The sequence below is a fragment of the Mobula birostris genome, chromosome 3, assembly GCF_030028105.1.
Source record: "Mobula birostris isolate sMobBir1 chromosome 3, sMobBir1.hap1, whole genome shotgun sequence".
NCBI lineage: Eukaryota > Metazoa > Chordata > Chondrichthyes > Myliobatiformes > Myliobatidae > Mobula > Mobula birostris.
In genome coordinates this window covers 166,336,199-166,352,778 of record NC_092372.1, presented here as the reverse complement: position 1 = coordinate 166,352,778, position 16,580 = coordinate 166,336,199, and the positions used below count along the sequence as shown (strand labels likewise).

Here is a 16,580-nt window from a genome sequence, read left to right as displayed (position 1 = left end):
ACCATCTATCTGTGATGCTAATTCCCTCATTAAGTGTGTCAAAGCAATTCAAAGGGAGATGAAGACCTGGCCAGTGTTACAGGACCGTTTTGAAGCATGTTCAGAGAGGCAGCTCCCTACAACCATCACATTATCATCGAACATACAAGATGTGACTGGCTACATACAGAAGTGCATCGAGGATGCCACCATTATTAAATACATATATGTGAGGGCAAAGGACCTGCACAAAATCCTGCCACCTTGGCTGAACAGAGGAGCACTTTTAGTAATAGACCAAGACAACTGTGCTGCTCCAAAGAGTGCTACATGAGGTCATTCTTACCTACAGCCATTAGGACTCTATAATGAGTCAAACTGTAGCTGGGAAAGTCATAATCCCCTCCTGTTAGACTGTATGTGGCAACTCATTTTTTATTCTTTCTACTTCGCTTCTAATATTTATATCTGTGCACTTGTAATGCTTTTGCGACACTGTAGCTTCTTTTGGGATTAGTAAAGTATCTATCCATCAGTCAGTCCACTTTGGCAGAAACATCGCTGGCTCCATCACGCTGAGCACCAGCGCTCCCTAGCCTGTGCTCAGACCGCTGCTGACGCATGACTGCATTGCTAGATACAGTTCAAACTGATGTTCGCTGATGACACAAAAATGATTGGCCTCTTCAACAAACAACAACAAGGCGGCATGGAGAGAGGAGGCAGAGCAGCTGGTAGAGTGGAGCGAGCACAACAACTTGAATTTCAATGTGGACAAGACCAAAGAGGTGACTGTGGACTTTCGGAAGGTGCAAGCTAACACACCTCACTGCACATACACAGCTCCTGCCGTGGAGAGTTAGGAGCACCATGTTTCTGGAAGTGCACATAATGGATGATCTCACCTGGTCCCTCAACACCACCTCTTTGGTCAAAAAAAGCACAGCACTGTCTCCATTTCCTGAGATTGTTCATGGTTGAGGCCTCCCCCACACTCATTTTAATCAATTTTTCCACAGGAGCACAATCTGGTACTGGAGTTGCAAGGCATCTGATCTCAAGACCCTACAAAGAATTGTGAGGACTGCTGAGAGATCATCAGGGTCTCTCTTCCATCCATTTGACATATCTATCAGGAGTGCAGCGCACGCAGGGCCCTTAGCACTGTCAGTGATCCCTCCCATCCGTACACCAATGTCTTTGACTTCCTACCATCAGGCAGAAGGTAGCACAGCATTAGGACAAGAACTGTTAGGATAGGAAACAGCTTCCTCCCCCAGGCCACAAGACTACTGAACTCCCTGCCACCACCCAGGTCTCATCACATATGAAGTGCCAGTAGCGTTATGCTGTTTACTCTTTAACTTGTATCATGTATGCATCTTCATTGTTTAATTTATTTGTGGTAATATTATTTTATGTGTGTGAGTTATACGTACTGTGTGGTGTACCTTGGTCCGGAGGAATGCGGCCTTGTTTGGCAGTATATACATGTACAGTTGAATAACAATAAACTTGAACTTGAAAACTTACCTCAATCTTAAGTGGTTCAAATTGAATCAGCAGGGCATAACTTGCAACCACTAGGTTTCCTCAGAGGGAGAGGTTCCTCAAACCCGAGTTACTGCAAACTTTTCTTTTACCCAGCAGATGCGGCAATTTATCAAATGGACAAACATTCAGGTCAGCTGAAGTGCATAATATGATGCTTTTGAAGTACCCCCACAGGCCTCAATTAGAGTTGGGTTGTTCTGTGGCTGCAACAGGTGCCCAAGTTTAAAGGAATTTATGAGCATCAAATATTTAAACCCATGATTAGCAGTTATCCCCATTGTTGGAAAACCATAGCTTTAAATTTGACAGATGCTTACTTCTAATCTTCCATAAATAGCTGTAGCTACCAGCATGGGATTGTATTGCAGCTTAGCTTGGCCAAATATGTGTGTTATTAAGTTAAGTATATACCCTGCAGTTTTAGCCACTTTAAACAGGTAGAAACCATAAAATTACCTTTGTCCTTAACAGTGCTTCTCTACATTCACTCCACCCACATTACAAAGCAACCCTTGGGATCAGTACATGTTGCATGCTAGAATAGGTATTCGATAAAAGTATTTACCCTCAAAGTATACTACAATGAAATAAAGAGACATAGATATCTAAAGCTACATAGCTAAGCTGTTGTTAAATTGAAAACTTTATTGTAAGAGCTAAGTGCAATTTTATAAGATACGAGTTTGATACTTTAAACAAAAAATTGATTCGTGAATATTGACCTACTCTGCAGCTAATTCCTTATACAAAAAAAAATCAAAGATCTGATACACCTTGCAGAACTGATATACATTGATTTACATTATAATCCAAATCAAGTCCAACAAGTTGCAGTTTACCATCCACTGTTTCTGTAACTTCCCCATTGGAGTCTCTCATTATCAAGTTGGATGGACATTACATCACACTTCATGGTAAACAATTTTGTTGCAATGTAACAAGAACTAATTGCAATAAGGCAGTAAATGTTGTTGTACACTATTACTTTGAACGTCATCCGTGATGAAATGTTATCACACTGACTCACAGAGTTATAGATCTGGCCAGTTTTAATCCAGCTCCAGAGAGAAAAAATATTGCTTTCAATTATGCACAAAAAGCAAAACCTCATTTGCAGATAACAATAAGAAATGTTATGGAAACCTAGTATTTCTTCTGTGACAGAGTGAAAATAAGAACATATAACATATAACCATATAACAATTACAGCACGGAACCAGGCCATCTCGGCCCTTCTAGTCCGTGCCGAACTCTTACTCACTGACCTGCACTCAGCCCATAACCTCCATTCCTTCCTGTCCATATAGCTGTCCAACTTAACTTTAAATGACAACATAGAACCTGCCTCAACCACTTCTGCTGGAAGCTGTTCCACACAGCTACCACTGTCTCAGTAAAGAAGTTCCCCCTCATGTTACCCCTAAACTTTTGCCCCCTAACTCTCAACTCATGTCCTTTTGTTTGGATCTCTCCCACTCTCAATGGAAAAGCCTATCCACGTCAACTCTATCTATCCCCCTCATAATGTTAAATACCTTTATCAAGTCTCCCCTCAACCTTCTGCACTCCAAAGAATAAAGACCCAACTTGTTCAACCTTTCTCTGTAACTTAGGAGGTGAAACCCAGGCAACATTCTAGTATATCTCCTCTGTACTCTCTCAATTTTGTTGACATCTTTCCTATAACTTGGCCACCAGAACTGTACATAATACTCCAAATTTGGCCTTACCAATGCCTTGTACAATTTCAACATTGCATCCCAACTCCTATACTCAATGCTCTGATTTATAAAGGCCAGCATACCAAAAGCTTTCTTTACCACCCTATCCACATGAGATTCCACCCTCAGGGAACTATGCACCATTATTGCTAGATCCCTCTGTTCTACTGCATTCTTCAATGCCCTACCATTTACCATGTATGTCCTATTTTGATTAGTCCTACCAAAATGTAACACCTCACATTTATCAGCATTAAACTCCATCTGCCATCTTTCAGCCCACTCTTCTAACTAGCCTAAATCTCTTTGCAAGCTTTGAAAACCTACTTCATTATCCACAACTCCACCTATCTTAGTATCTTCTGCATAGCACACTTACTAATCCAATTTACCATCCCATCATCCAGTTCATTAATATATATGACAAACAACATTGGACCCAGTACAGATCCCTGAGGCAGACAACTAGACACCGGCCTCCAATCTGACAAACAGTTATCCACCACCACTCTCTGGCGTCTCCCATCCAGCCACTGCTGAATCCATTTTACTACTTCCATATTAATACCTAACGATTGAACCTTCCTAACTAACCTTCTGTGTGGAACCTTGTCAAAGGTCTTACTGAAGTCCGAATAGACAACATCCACCGCTTTACCCTCGTCAACTTTCCTAGTAACCTCATCAAAAAATTCAATAAGATTTGTCAATCATGACCCTCCATGCACAAATCCATGTTGACTATTCCTAATCAGACCCTGTCTATCCAGATAATTATATATGCCATCTCTAAGAATACTTTCCATCAATTTATCCACCACTGACGTCAAACTCACAGGCCGGTAATTGCTAGGTTTACTCTTAGAACTCTTTTTAAACAATGGAACAACATGAGCAATACACCAATCCTCTGGCATCATCCCCGTTTCTAATGACATTTGAAATATTTCTGTCAGAGCCCCTGCTATTTCCACACTAACTTCCCTCAAGGTCCTAGGGAATATCCTGTCAGGACCCGGAGACTTATCCACTTTTATATTCCTTAAAAGCGCCAATACTTCCTCTTCTTTAATCATCACACTTTCCATAACTACCCTTGTTTCCCTTACCTTACACAATTCAATATCCTTCTCCTTAGTGAATATCAAAGAAAAGAAATTGTTCAAAATCTCCTCCATCTCTTTTAGCTCCGCACATAGCCGTCCACTCTGATTCTCTAAGGGACCAATTTTATCCCTCACAATCCTTTTGTTATTAATATAACTGTAGAAACTCTTTGGATTTATTTTCACCTTACTTGCCAAAGCAGCCTCATATCTTCTTTTAGCTTTTTTAATTACTTCTTTAAGATTCTTTTTATATTCTTTATATTCCTCGAGCACCACATTTACTCCAAGCTGCCTGTATTTATTGTAGATCCCTCTCTTTTTCCAAACCAAGTTTCCAATATCCCTTGAAAATCATGGCTCTCTCAAAGTTTTAACTTTCCTTTCAACCTAACAGGAACATAAAGATCCTGTACCCTCAAAATTTCACCTTTAAATGACCTCCATTTCTCTATTACATCCTTCCCATAAAACAAATTGTCCCAATCCAGTCCTTCTAAATCCTTTTGTATCTCCTCAAAGTTAGCCTTTCTCCAATCAAATATCTCAACCCTGGGTCTAGACCTATCCTTCTCCATAAGTACATTGAAACTAATGGCACTGTGATCACTGGACCCGAAGTGCTCCCCAACACATACTTCTGTCATCTGCCCTATCTCATTCCCTTCGCTAGTTGGTACCTCTATGCACTGCTGCAAAAAACTATCTTGCACACATTTTACAAACTCCAAACCATCCAGCCCTTTTACAAAATGGGCTTCTCAGTCTATGTGGAAAATTAAAATCTCCCACAATCACAACTTTGTCCTTACTACAAATATCTGCTATCTCCTTATAAATTTGCTCCTCCAATTCTCGATCCTCATTAGGTGGTCTATAATACACCCCTATAAGCGTTACTACACCTTTCCCATTCCTCAATTCCACCCAAATAGCCTCTCTAGACGAGTCCTCTAATCTATCCTGCCAAAGCACCACTGTTATATTTTCTCTGACAAGCAATGCAACACCTCCCCCTCTTGCCCCTCCGATTCTATCACACCTGAAGCAACGAAATCCAGGAATATTTAGTTGCAATGTACATGATGTACATCCTGACAGAATGAGGGCCTTCATTTAGGATTTAACATTACTGTAACTAATGAAAGAGTTACTTACTGCTAGCAGTGGATCGGAAAATTTCATTCTCAGCTATATTAACATTAATAACCTTGGTGAGCTCAAAAATATCAACTACCCAAAAATTCAACATTGTGTAACAAACCTAATTACTCAGTGGGATTAAATATGCCCTTTGGTATAACAGTCGCAGAGAGAGTGGGGTTTAAAGCTACACTACAGATGGGACAGGATGAAACTTTACACAGTTCCATTTAGCCTTAAGGATGGGGACATGCAATGAAAGCAGAGTTAATGGTAAGGGCAATGGTGGTCTCAATGGTCAATTGGAAAAAGCAAGTTATTCCGAATTTGGAATACAATACTAATCCTGAGACTAGAAAGGTAATGAAATGCTCAAGTGAGAGATAAAACTAATTTGGCTTCCTGAAAAGGTTTAAGTAATTCCATGTCAATGTGTGAAATGTGGATGATGCAATTCAAGAAAACATTCATGCACTGTGTGGATTAAGTAGCAAGATCTCTCCAGATGGAAATACAGAAGTTATAAGAATGAAATTAGGAGAGCCAGAAGGGGCCATGAGAAGGCCTTGGCAGACAGGATTAAGGAAAACCCCAAGACATTCTACAAGTATGTGAAGAGCAAGAGGATAAGACATGAGAGAATAGGACCAATCAAGTGTGACAGTGGGAAAGTGTGTATGGAACCGGAGGAGATGGCAGACGTACTTAATGAATACTTTGCTTCAGTATTCACTACGGAAAAGGATCTTGACGATTGTAGGGATGACTTGCAGTGGACTGAAAAGCTCGAGCATGTAGATATTAAGGAAAAGGATGTGCTGGAGCTTTTGGAAAGCATTAAGTTGGATAAGTCACTGGGACAGGATGGGATGTACCCAAAGCTTCTGTGGGAAGCGAGGGAGGAGATTGCTGAGCCTCTGGTGATGATCTTTGCATCATCAATGAGGATGGGAGAGGTTCCAGAGGATTGGAGGGTTGTGGATATTGTTCCCTTATTCAAGAAAGGGAGTAGGGATAGCCCAGGAAATTATAAGCCAGTGAGTCTTACTTCAGTGGTTGGTATGTTGATGGAGAAGATCCTGAGAGGCAGGATTTATGAACATTTGGAGAGACATAATATGATTAGGAATAGTCAGCGTGGCTTTGTCAAAAGCAGGTCATGCCTTACGAGCCTGATTGAATTTTTTTTTGAGGATGTGACTAAACACATTGTTGAAGATAGAGCTGTAGATGAAGTGTATATGGATTTCAGCACGGCATTTGATAAGGTACCTCATGCAATGCTTATTGATAAAGTAAGGAGGCATGGGATCCAAGGGGACATTGCTTTGTGGATCTAGAACTGGCCTGTCTAAAGGCGGCAAAGAGTGGTTGTAGATGGGTCATATTCTGCATGGAGGCCGGTGACCAGTGGTGTGCCTCAGGGATCTGTTCTGGGACCCCTACTCTTCGTGATTTTTATAAATGACTTGGATGAGGAAGTGGAGGGATGTGTTAGTAAATTTGCTGATGACACAAAGGTTGGGGGTGTTGTGGATAGTGTGGAGGGCTGTCAGAGGTTACAGTGGGACATTGATAGGATGCCAAATTGGGCTGAGAAGTGGCAGATGGGGTTCAACCCAGATAAGTGTGAGGTGGTTCATTTTGGTAGGTCAAATATGATGGCAGAAAATAGCATTAATGGCAAAACTCTTGGCAGTGTGGAGGATCAGAGGGATCTTGGGGTCCGAGTCCATAGGACACCCAAAGCTGCTACGCAGGTTGACTCTGTGGTTAAGAAGGCATTCGGTGCATTGGCTTTCATCAATCATGGGATTGAGTTTAACAGCTGAGAGGTAATGGTGCAGCTATATCGGACACTGGTCAGGCCCCACTTTGATTACTGTGCTCAATTCTATTCACCTCACTACCGGAAGGACATAGAAACCATAGAAAGGGTGCAGAGGAGATTTACAAGGATGTTGCCTGGATTGGGGAGCATGCCTTATGAGAATAGGTTGAGTGAACTTGGCCTTTTCTCCTTGGAGTGACGGAGGATGAGAGGTGACCTGATAGAGGTGTAGAAGATAATCAGAGGCATTGATCGTGTGGATAGTCAGAGGCTTTTTCCCAGGGCTGAAATGGCTAGCACAAGAGGGCATATTTTTTAGGTGCTTGGAAGTAGGTACAGAGGAGATGTCAGGGGTATGGTAAGTTGTTGTTGTTATGTGTTTTTTTTTATAGAGAGTGGTGAGTACATGGAATGGGCTGCTGGCGGCGGCTGTGGAGTCGGAAACGATAGGGTCTTTAAGAGATTCCTGGATGGATCCGTGGAACTTAGAAAAATAAAGGGCTATGGGCAAGCCTATGTAGTTCTATAGTAAGGACATGTTCGGCACAGCTTTGTGGGCCGAAGGGCCTGTTTTGTGCTGTAGGTTTTCTATGTTTCTATATGTGATGAAGCAGTAGCTTCATGCAAGATACAAGATATGTAAATGCAGCTCTGTGATGCTAGATGGAGTAAAGAAGGCATTAGAAAAGAATGATATGATTCACCACCCTCTGGCTGATGAAATTCTTCCTCATCTCCGTTCTAATTGGATGTCACTCTATTCTGAGGCTGGGTGATCCGGTCCTAGACTCCCCCACTATAGGAAACATCCTCTTCACATCCACTCCGTTTAGGCCTTTCAACATTTGATAGATTTCAATGAGATCCGCGCCCCCCCCCCCCGACCATTCCTCTAAATTCCGGCAAACATAGGCCCAGAGCTATCAAACACTTCTCATACAATAATTTCATCTCCAGAATCATTCTCGTGAATCTCCTCTGAACCCTCTCCAATGGGAGCACATCCTTTCTTAGACAAAGGGCCCTAAAATTGCTCACAATACTCCAAGTGAGGCCTCACCAGTGGCTTATAAAGCTTCGGTGTTACATCATCCTTGCCCTTATATAAAATGTGTCTCATACACACTGTTTCAAAAGGGAAGGCAGGTTGGCGGCCTGGGGGGGGGGGGGGGCGGAGGGGGGAATAGTCCAGTCGGGAAAAAATGAAATTAAATCCTTAGAAAAAGGTGACAAGATCAGAAGATGTTGAATCCTTGCGGGAAAGGTTAAGGAACTGCAAAATGGATGATATGGTAATGAAGAGCCCGTTCCAGTGCTGTACGTATGTTTAGGTGAGTACACTTTAATATGTAACCATTTAGTCTGACCAGAGAAACACATCCCTGTCAAATTAACTTGTTCTGAAATTTTGTAAAATCTACTGTTTATTTGTAAATAGAACTATTTTCTGGTTAAATGACTAACTCACCTATTTGGTGATTGCGGGTAGAAATGCAGAATAAGAAAATGAAGAGCAGATACTTGGGCAAGTCCACAGAAGACCTGGAAAAGTAACACAATAAGGTAAAAAACCTACCACAGAGAATGGAAGGTAAACAGGGAGCAAATGGAATGATCTTTTTTTTTACAGATTGTGACTTATCTGTAGAAATATATCATGGGACCAGAGACATCTGTGGGCTGCTCAACCCACTAGCTTCATCTTCCTTTCCATTAAAACAATTTTATGTGCATCTTGTTCCCAAATCACCAGCAGGGTTCCATTTCTCAAAAAAAATACTCTATGAACCTCTGTTTTTAAATTTTCATCTGACCTGTACTCAAGGAGAACTGTATATTTTCACTGCCTTTGTGTAGCGAACTGCTTTTTCCCATCAACCCAAGTCATCTGGCTGTTTTACACATATAATCAAAGCACAATACAGCACAGATACAAGCTCCCAACCCAACCAGTCGATGTCAATCATTGTGCCCACCTACCTCGTTCCAATTTCCTGCATTCAGCCCGTATCTGTCCGAGCTCCGCCCCTCCATGCACCTACTGAAATGCTCCTTAACTGTTACTATTATAACTGCCTCAACCATTTCCTCTGGCACCTCACTTCATTTTCTTAATGCTTTCTGCATGAAAAAGTTACCCTTCAGGTCCCTTTTAAGTGTTTTCCCACTCACCCTAAACCTATGCCCCTTTTGGACTCCCCTATCCTATGGAAAAGACTGTTAACATCTACTTAATCTATGCCTCTCATTTTAAATGCCTCTATAAGACCATCCCTATGTTCCAAGATATAAAGACCTCCCCTGGCCAACCTCTCCCTATAACTCAAGTCTTTTCTTCCTGGCAACATCCTCTTAACTCTTCACTGCACTCTTTCTAGTTCAACATTTTTTAAGTAATATAATAGAGAATCCAAACTTTGTTACAGAGTACTGCAAAAGCTGCCTCGCCAGTGACTTATACAACCATAATATAATCTCCCAATTTCTATATTCAGTGCCCTGACTGAAGGTCAGTATGCCGAGTACCTTTTTCATCACCCGGTTTACTGTGATGCTGAACTTCATCCATCAAAAGAGAGGGAAAATAAACATTGCCCACTCCTTTAGCCATCTTAAATGTTACAATTAGTTAAGTAAGTTACTGAAAAAAAAATCTGAATAATCTATACTGGGAAAAGTATGAATTAATCAAAGATGGTCAGCATGGCTTTGTTAGGAGGAAATCTTTCAAACCAACTTGATTAAATTTAACAAAGATGTAACAAAATGTTTTGTAGAGATCAATGTAGTTGATGCAGTCCTTTTGGATTTCAGTAAAGCCTTTGAAGAAGTCTCACATGGGTAACTAGTCCAAAAGGTAAGAGCTCAGGAAATCTACTAAGGATCCAAAATGACTTGATTATAGGAAGCACAGAGTTGTTTTTGTGATTGAGAACCCGTGACAGTAATACAAGGCAAGGATCAGTGATGGGACTCTTACTGCTTGTTATACATATTAATGATTTGGATATGATTGACATGTCTAGTAAATTTGCAGATGACACAAAATTGGCAATGCTGTTACAACTAAAGAGGGTAATCTTAGTCTACTGGATATTACCAATTAGTTGTTAAGGTCTGCAAAGTAATGACAGGCAGAATTTACACAAACACGAGGAAATCTGCAGATGCTGGAATTTCAAGCAACACACAGAAAAGTTGCTGGCGAACGCAGCAGTCCAGGCAGCATCTCTAGGAAGAGGTACGGTCGACGTTTCAAGCCGAGACCTTTCATCAGGACTAACTGAAGGAAAAGCTAGTAAGAGATTTGAAAGGGGGAGGGGGAGATCCAAAATGATAAGAGAAGACAGGAGGGGGTGGGATGGAGCCAAGAGCTGGACAGTTGATTGGCAAAAGGGATATGAGAGGATCGTGGGATGGGAAGCCTAGGGAGGAGGGGGGAGCCCAGAGGATGGGCAAGGAGTATAGTGAGAGGGACAGAAGGAAAAAATGGAGAGAGAGAAAAAGAATGTGTGTATATAAATAACGGATGGGGTACGAAGGGGAGGTGGGGCATTAGCGGAAGTTAGAGAAGTCAATGTTCATGCCATCAGGTTGGAGGCTACCCAGACGGAATATAAGGTGGTGTTCCTCCAACCTGAGTGTGGCTTCATCTTGACAGTAGAGGAGGCCGTGGATAGACATATCAGAATGGGAATGGGATGTGGAATTAAAATGTGTGGCCACTGGGAGATCCTGCTTTCTCTGGTGGACAGAACATAGGTGTTCAGCGAAACGGTCTCCCAGTCTGCATCGGGTCTCGCCAATATATAGAAGGCCGCATTGGGAGCACCGGACACAGTATATCACCCCAGCCGACTCACAGGTGAAGTGTCGCCTCAGCTGGAAGGTAAGCATGAGTAATACATTTTAGGAGGACCAATGACAAATCCCAGGAAGTAATGAGAAACAGAGGGAGCTCAGTGTACAAATCCAAAGATTCCTAAAAACAGCAGCACAGATATACAACTGCTGGGAGGTTACGGTATGACTCTGTAAAACAATGGTTTGGCCACCGCTGGAATAGTGACAGCCACATAGGAAGGGAGAGATTGCACAGGAAAGAGTGGAGGACATTTACTAGGATGTTACCTAGGAAGGAGTGTTTTAGGTATGAATAAGGACTGGATGGATAGGTTAGGTTTGTTTTATTTGGAGTGGAGTATCTGAAAGAGATGTTGTATACAAAATTATGAAGGGTATAGATTAATTTTTAAATCAGAGGGCAAAGGTTTAAGGTAAGCACTAGAAGGTTTAGTGGGGATCTGAGGAAGGTTTCTTTTACCATTCGGTGGCTGGAATCTAGAATGCACTGTGTGAGAGAGTTATGGAGGCAGAACTCTCGCTACCTTCAGGAAGCATCCAAATGAACAGTACAATCATCAGGACATCGGAGGCTGTGGGCCAACTGTTCAAAACCGGTATTGATGGATAGATGACAGTGGTCTAAAGGGCTTATTTCTGTGCTACTGGATATGATCCCATGGCTCTACATTAGCTCTTAATTCTCAACAGTCACAAAGAGAGTCTTATCAAGAAAACTTGACTTTGATCCCTTGTGCTGTTTTAATGAATCTGCACTTAATTTTCTCCAAGTTCAATACACCCTTCCTCAGATTTGCTGCCCTGTATAGAATGCACTTGGTAAGGTATAGCCAACTATTTTTGAGTTGACGATTATTTCTGATCTACCTTGCAAAGAGATTTTGAACCAAAAGTGCATTTTTAACAAAACACTTTTGAAAGATCTGTCTTGAGAGAATTTGGTAATCTGAGTCATAAATTTATTTTCTCGAGCTGCAATGCTAACCATCTACAGCTCTCTTCCAGCAGCCTAGAAAAAAATAACATCTGAAGAGTGGCAATGCTGAAGGCAGAGAAATCCACTTCTGGTTACTAGCACTAAATTGATTCAAGAGTTTCTTAACATGTTATCTCAATTACCTTCACAGGAACCAACAATGGGGAGATAAAAGAACAACAGGCAGCCAGTCTTGCATGCAATTATTGCCAGCCACTCCCCCTCCCCAGTACTTCAGTGAAATTTTTGTGGATTTTATAGCCATCACATCTCCAACACATCAAGCTGTCGTGCACTTTCCCCACAAGAAAAAAAAACTCAGATCATTCCTTTAAAAGGTCTAATTGAATCCATTGGAAGATTGAATAGTTATTGATTAGGTCTGCTTTTGATCACACTGCTTGAGGATAGCAATGAACAAAATCGGGATCTAAAAGCATCCATCAGATACGATCCCACATGCCTGCAGTATTTAAAAAATGAAAGGTATGTCCTCAGAGAGGCTGAGGTTTAGGGTTTCATTGGTTTCTGCTTGTTTTAAATGCATTGTACTAGAGCTTCCAAGCACGACAGCACTGATAATCCGATTTCCATACATGTTTGTGGTTAAACTTCTTATAGTGAATTGCTGTCACAGAGGATTTTAAAAAGGAAGTTTCCAAAATTAGGACCAGGCCAATGACAGATACTCCAACAGAAACCATGTACCTCAGTGCCCATTAGTGATATTCCACGGGATTTTAGACTTGGTTATATCCTTCATGGCATATATAAGCAAGAGAACACTGGTAAAAATTGATTATATACAAGACATACTGAAATTAAATCACTATCTCCACTGAACCTCCAGTGGCACTAAATCTCCTGTCGACCCTGTTAATTTAACCCATGGGATCTCCACAAACGTAGTTGCAAAACAAAAATCAGTGCAAGTTTAAAATAGGGAAGTTATGATTATGATTATGAGGACACGCAGTCCTCTTTTATTGTCATTTAGTAATGCATGCATTAAGAAATGATACAATGTTTTTTTCCAGAATGATTTCACGGAAACACATGACAAACCGACAAACTAACAAAAACTATATAACATATAGTTACAACAGTGCAAAGCAATACCGTAATTTGATAAGAACAGACCATGGCATGGTAAAAGTCTCAACGTCTCTCAAAAGTCCCATCACCTCACACAGACGGTAAACCTCCAGCGCCGCCAACTTGCCGATGCAGCATATTGGAAGCATCCAACCACAGTCCAACTCCAAGTCCATCCGAAAACTCCGAGCCTCCGACCAGCTCTCCGGCACCGAGCACCATCTCTGCCGAGCGCTTCGACCCCGGCCCCGGCAATAGGCAAAGCCGAGGATTTGGGGCCTTCATCTCCGGAGATTCTCGATCGCACGGTAGCAGCGGCAGCGAAGCAGACATTTCAGAAGTTACTCCAGGTGTTCCTCCATGCTTCTCATGGCTGTCTCCATCAAATCCGGATTGTGCACGGCCCCCTAGTTACACATACAATATTCATTCGGAATGGCCGCATGCACTGCGTTGCACCGCCATCTTCTCCCTCCCTCCAAAGTAACTTACATCTTACTTTGAGATGAAGCCTAATAACTAGGCCTCAAAAAATATCTCTCCCCAAATGGTCAAAGTAAAATCAAAGAACAAGGTCTAAGATACACTAACCCCGAAATGACATGGCTTTCATTATCTTTGTCTATGGGAAAGGCACAGGCTGGGCCTGATCAATCCTGACTGGGTCACCTGGGTGAGAGTATCTAGTGATTTTAGACCAGAAACACCCGAAGGCCCCAGGTTACATTACTGATGATGTGTCTTAGTGCACACCTGGTTAATTAAGCCAAGCGGTGTTGGACCAGGTTAATGAAAGGCATGGGCCAGATTAAAGTGGCTCTGTGACCCTATCTGCCACAGATCTACATGCCTCCGGACACTAAACCCCACAACCTTATCTCCCCCAGCCCCTCAAATGCATCCACCAACTCTACCCAAGTGTTAGGCCTGGTTAATGAAGGCATGGGCCAGATCAAAATGGCAGGCTTGTGTGACACTGAACCTCAAATAACGAGATCAAGCACAAGTGAGATGATTTTTCTACTGCCTGCATAAAACAAAGGAGATGGTGATGGACTTTAGGAAGACTAAGCCTGCACAGCTCCCTGTTACTATTGATGGTGAGGACCTACAAGTACCTGGGGGTGTGCCTGGATAACAGACTTGAGTGGAGCATCAACACAAGAGGGGCCAGAAGGGCCAAGAAGGGCCTTCTTTGTACAAGGGCCAGAGTCACCTCTGCTCCTGAGGAGACTGAGGTCCTTTGGAATATGCAAGCCTCTCCTTCACATGTTCTACCAGTCTGTTGTCACCAGTACAATCTTCTATGCAATGATGTGCTGGGGCAATAGTATCAACATGGATGATGCCAACAGTCTCAATAAACTGATTAGAAAGGCTGCCTCTGTTATAGGAGTCAAACTGGACACACTGGAGGCTGTGGTGAACAAAGGACCCAACGGAAAATCATGACAATTCTGGACAATGTTTCTTACCCTCTGCATGCCACCTTGGCTAATCAGAGGAGCACTTTTACTAATAGACTATAACAATTGCACTGCTCCAAAGAGCGCTATACGAAGTCATTCTTACCCTTGGCCATTAGGCTCGATAATGAGTCAACCTATAGCCGGGGAAGTGATGACCCTCTCCTGTTAGACTGTTTGAGACAATTTTTTTTTATTCCTTCTTACTTCTCTTCTAATGTTTGTATACCTATGCACTTGCAATGCTACTGCGACACTATAATTTCCTTTGGGATCAATAAAGTATATCTAAATTGGCAAATATTTTACATACACTAAAGGATTAAACAAGAAGTACAACTATTCCAAAGAAATCAATTTCTGGAATATTAAACATCTTTCTCTCTCTCTGAAGATGATACTTTTTCCAGACAGTTTTCATTCATATAAGACAGACATCTGAGGCAGAGCTCAGATAGCTTTACTGCAGAGAATGAGCATACAAGAACAAAGGCCAACTTAGTATAAAATTCCTTTCTGTGCAAGAGGTTCAGAAACTTTGAAGTTTATTGATAAGTATTACACAGAATACAAAGATCGATAAAAATTGAAGTATTAAATGAAAACTTAGGAGACTGCTGGAGCAATAATAGTGGAGGGGTAAGAATAGGGATGTAATACATTTCATCAACTTTACTAAATAAACTATATTCATTCAAAAATATACACAAGGATTTTTTAAAAAAAGTAAACAGCTTTCTTTTGGTTTATACATTTATAGTTTTACCAGTTCTATATTTCATTCACGCTGGGCCAGACTGATACTCCAAAGATAGAGTGCCAGGTCAATTTACTTTTATATAATTTTTCTCTGAATCAGTTTAGGAAAAGAGACAATACAATAAACTGCCATCATCCTCTTACCCTCTTGTTTGGTGAACAAAATAGGCAGGATTGAGTTTCCTGTCCTCTATTCCCAGTGAAATGTTAAATAAGTCTTTATACCCAAAGTTACCATTTCCTGAAAATAATTAATAGTGGAAATCCTCTTCTTAAGATAATGCAATGAAGAACTGAGAACAGAGGAGTGGAGAGGAGCGTTCTTAGGAGCTGCAGAAAGATGCAACAAACATGTAGTTCGCAATTCATTGTTCAGTAGGCTTCCTACAACCAGGAAACTACTTTCTCTATCATCTAGCATCCCTACTTTCAATTAAATTATGTTAATTTGCATAGGAGTGGAGTCACAATGAAATGGTGGTTATCTTCTTTCATTAATCACAGTATTTCAGCCACAAAGCTTAATGTTGAGTGATTAATAGGAAAACATTGCTCTGTGCAGCAACTGTCTGAACGCACGCTCTGAAGGTGCAAAGCACCCAGTTCAGAATGGAATCCACAGATGTTCAAAATTGCATTGTTAGTGCTCCTTATCTGCATCTTTAGTAGATGATGCTTCGTGGTTACCATGGAAGGGCCAACACCACCTCCTTCAGATAAGATTGGGCAATGTCCCTTCTCCTGTGCTGAAGCACTGTAATGGTACTTCCCCAAAACAGGCTCCACATTAAAGGGATGGATGTAATAAGAGAGGCTGACAGTTTCCTCTGGAACAAGGTGGGGAGGGGTTAACAATGTAGAGCTTAACATCGAGAGAGGAAAGAATTACAGAGGGAAAACCCTTGTCACCTGTAAAGTGATCTCTGAAAGAGCTGTCCCAGAGAGCCAGCACCATTGAAGGAAGGGAATGCTGAGGCTGAAGACTTAAGGCATTGGTCAGACCACACATTGTGAGCAGTTTTGGGCCCCTCATCTAAGAAAGGATGTGCTGGCAATGGAGAGATTCCAGAGGAGGTTCACAAGAAT

At 41.7% G+C, this 16,580-nt stretch overlaps 1 protein-coding gene across 3 annotated transcripts in view; it reads right to left on the bottom strand.

Moving 5' to 3' along the window:
* coa1 (cytochrome C oxidase assembly factor 1) overlaps positions 1-16,580 on the bottom strand; it is a 97,444-nt gene that overhangs the window by 62,742 nt on the left and 18,122 nt on the right. For 2 of the 3 annotated variants that reach the window (XM_072253626.1, XM_072253628.1), the window contains exon 2: positions 8,803-8,876. Coding sequence is in view for 1 of the 3 variants with exons in the window: in XM_072253627.1 (XP_072109728.1) it covers positions 13,360-13,676 (317 nt within the window). In the remaining 2 variants the exon portion in view is untranslated. Of the gene's footprint in view, positions 1-8,802; positions 8,877-13,155; positions 13,677-16,580 lie in introns of those variants that run through there. The other variant, XM_072253627.1, reaches the window with a different exon arrangement.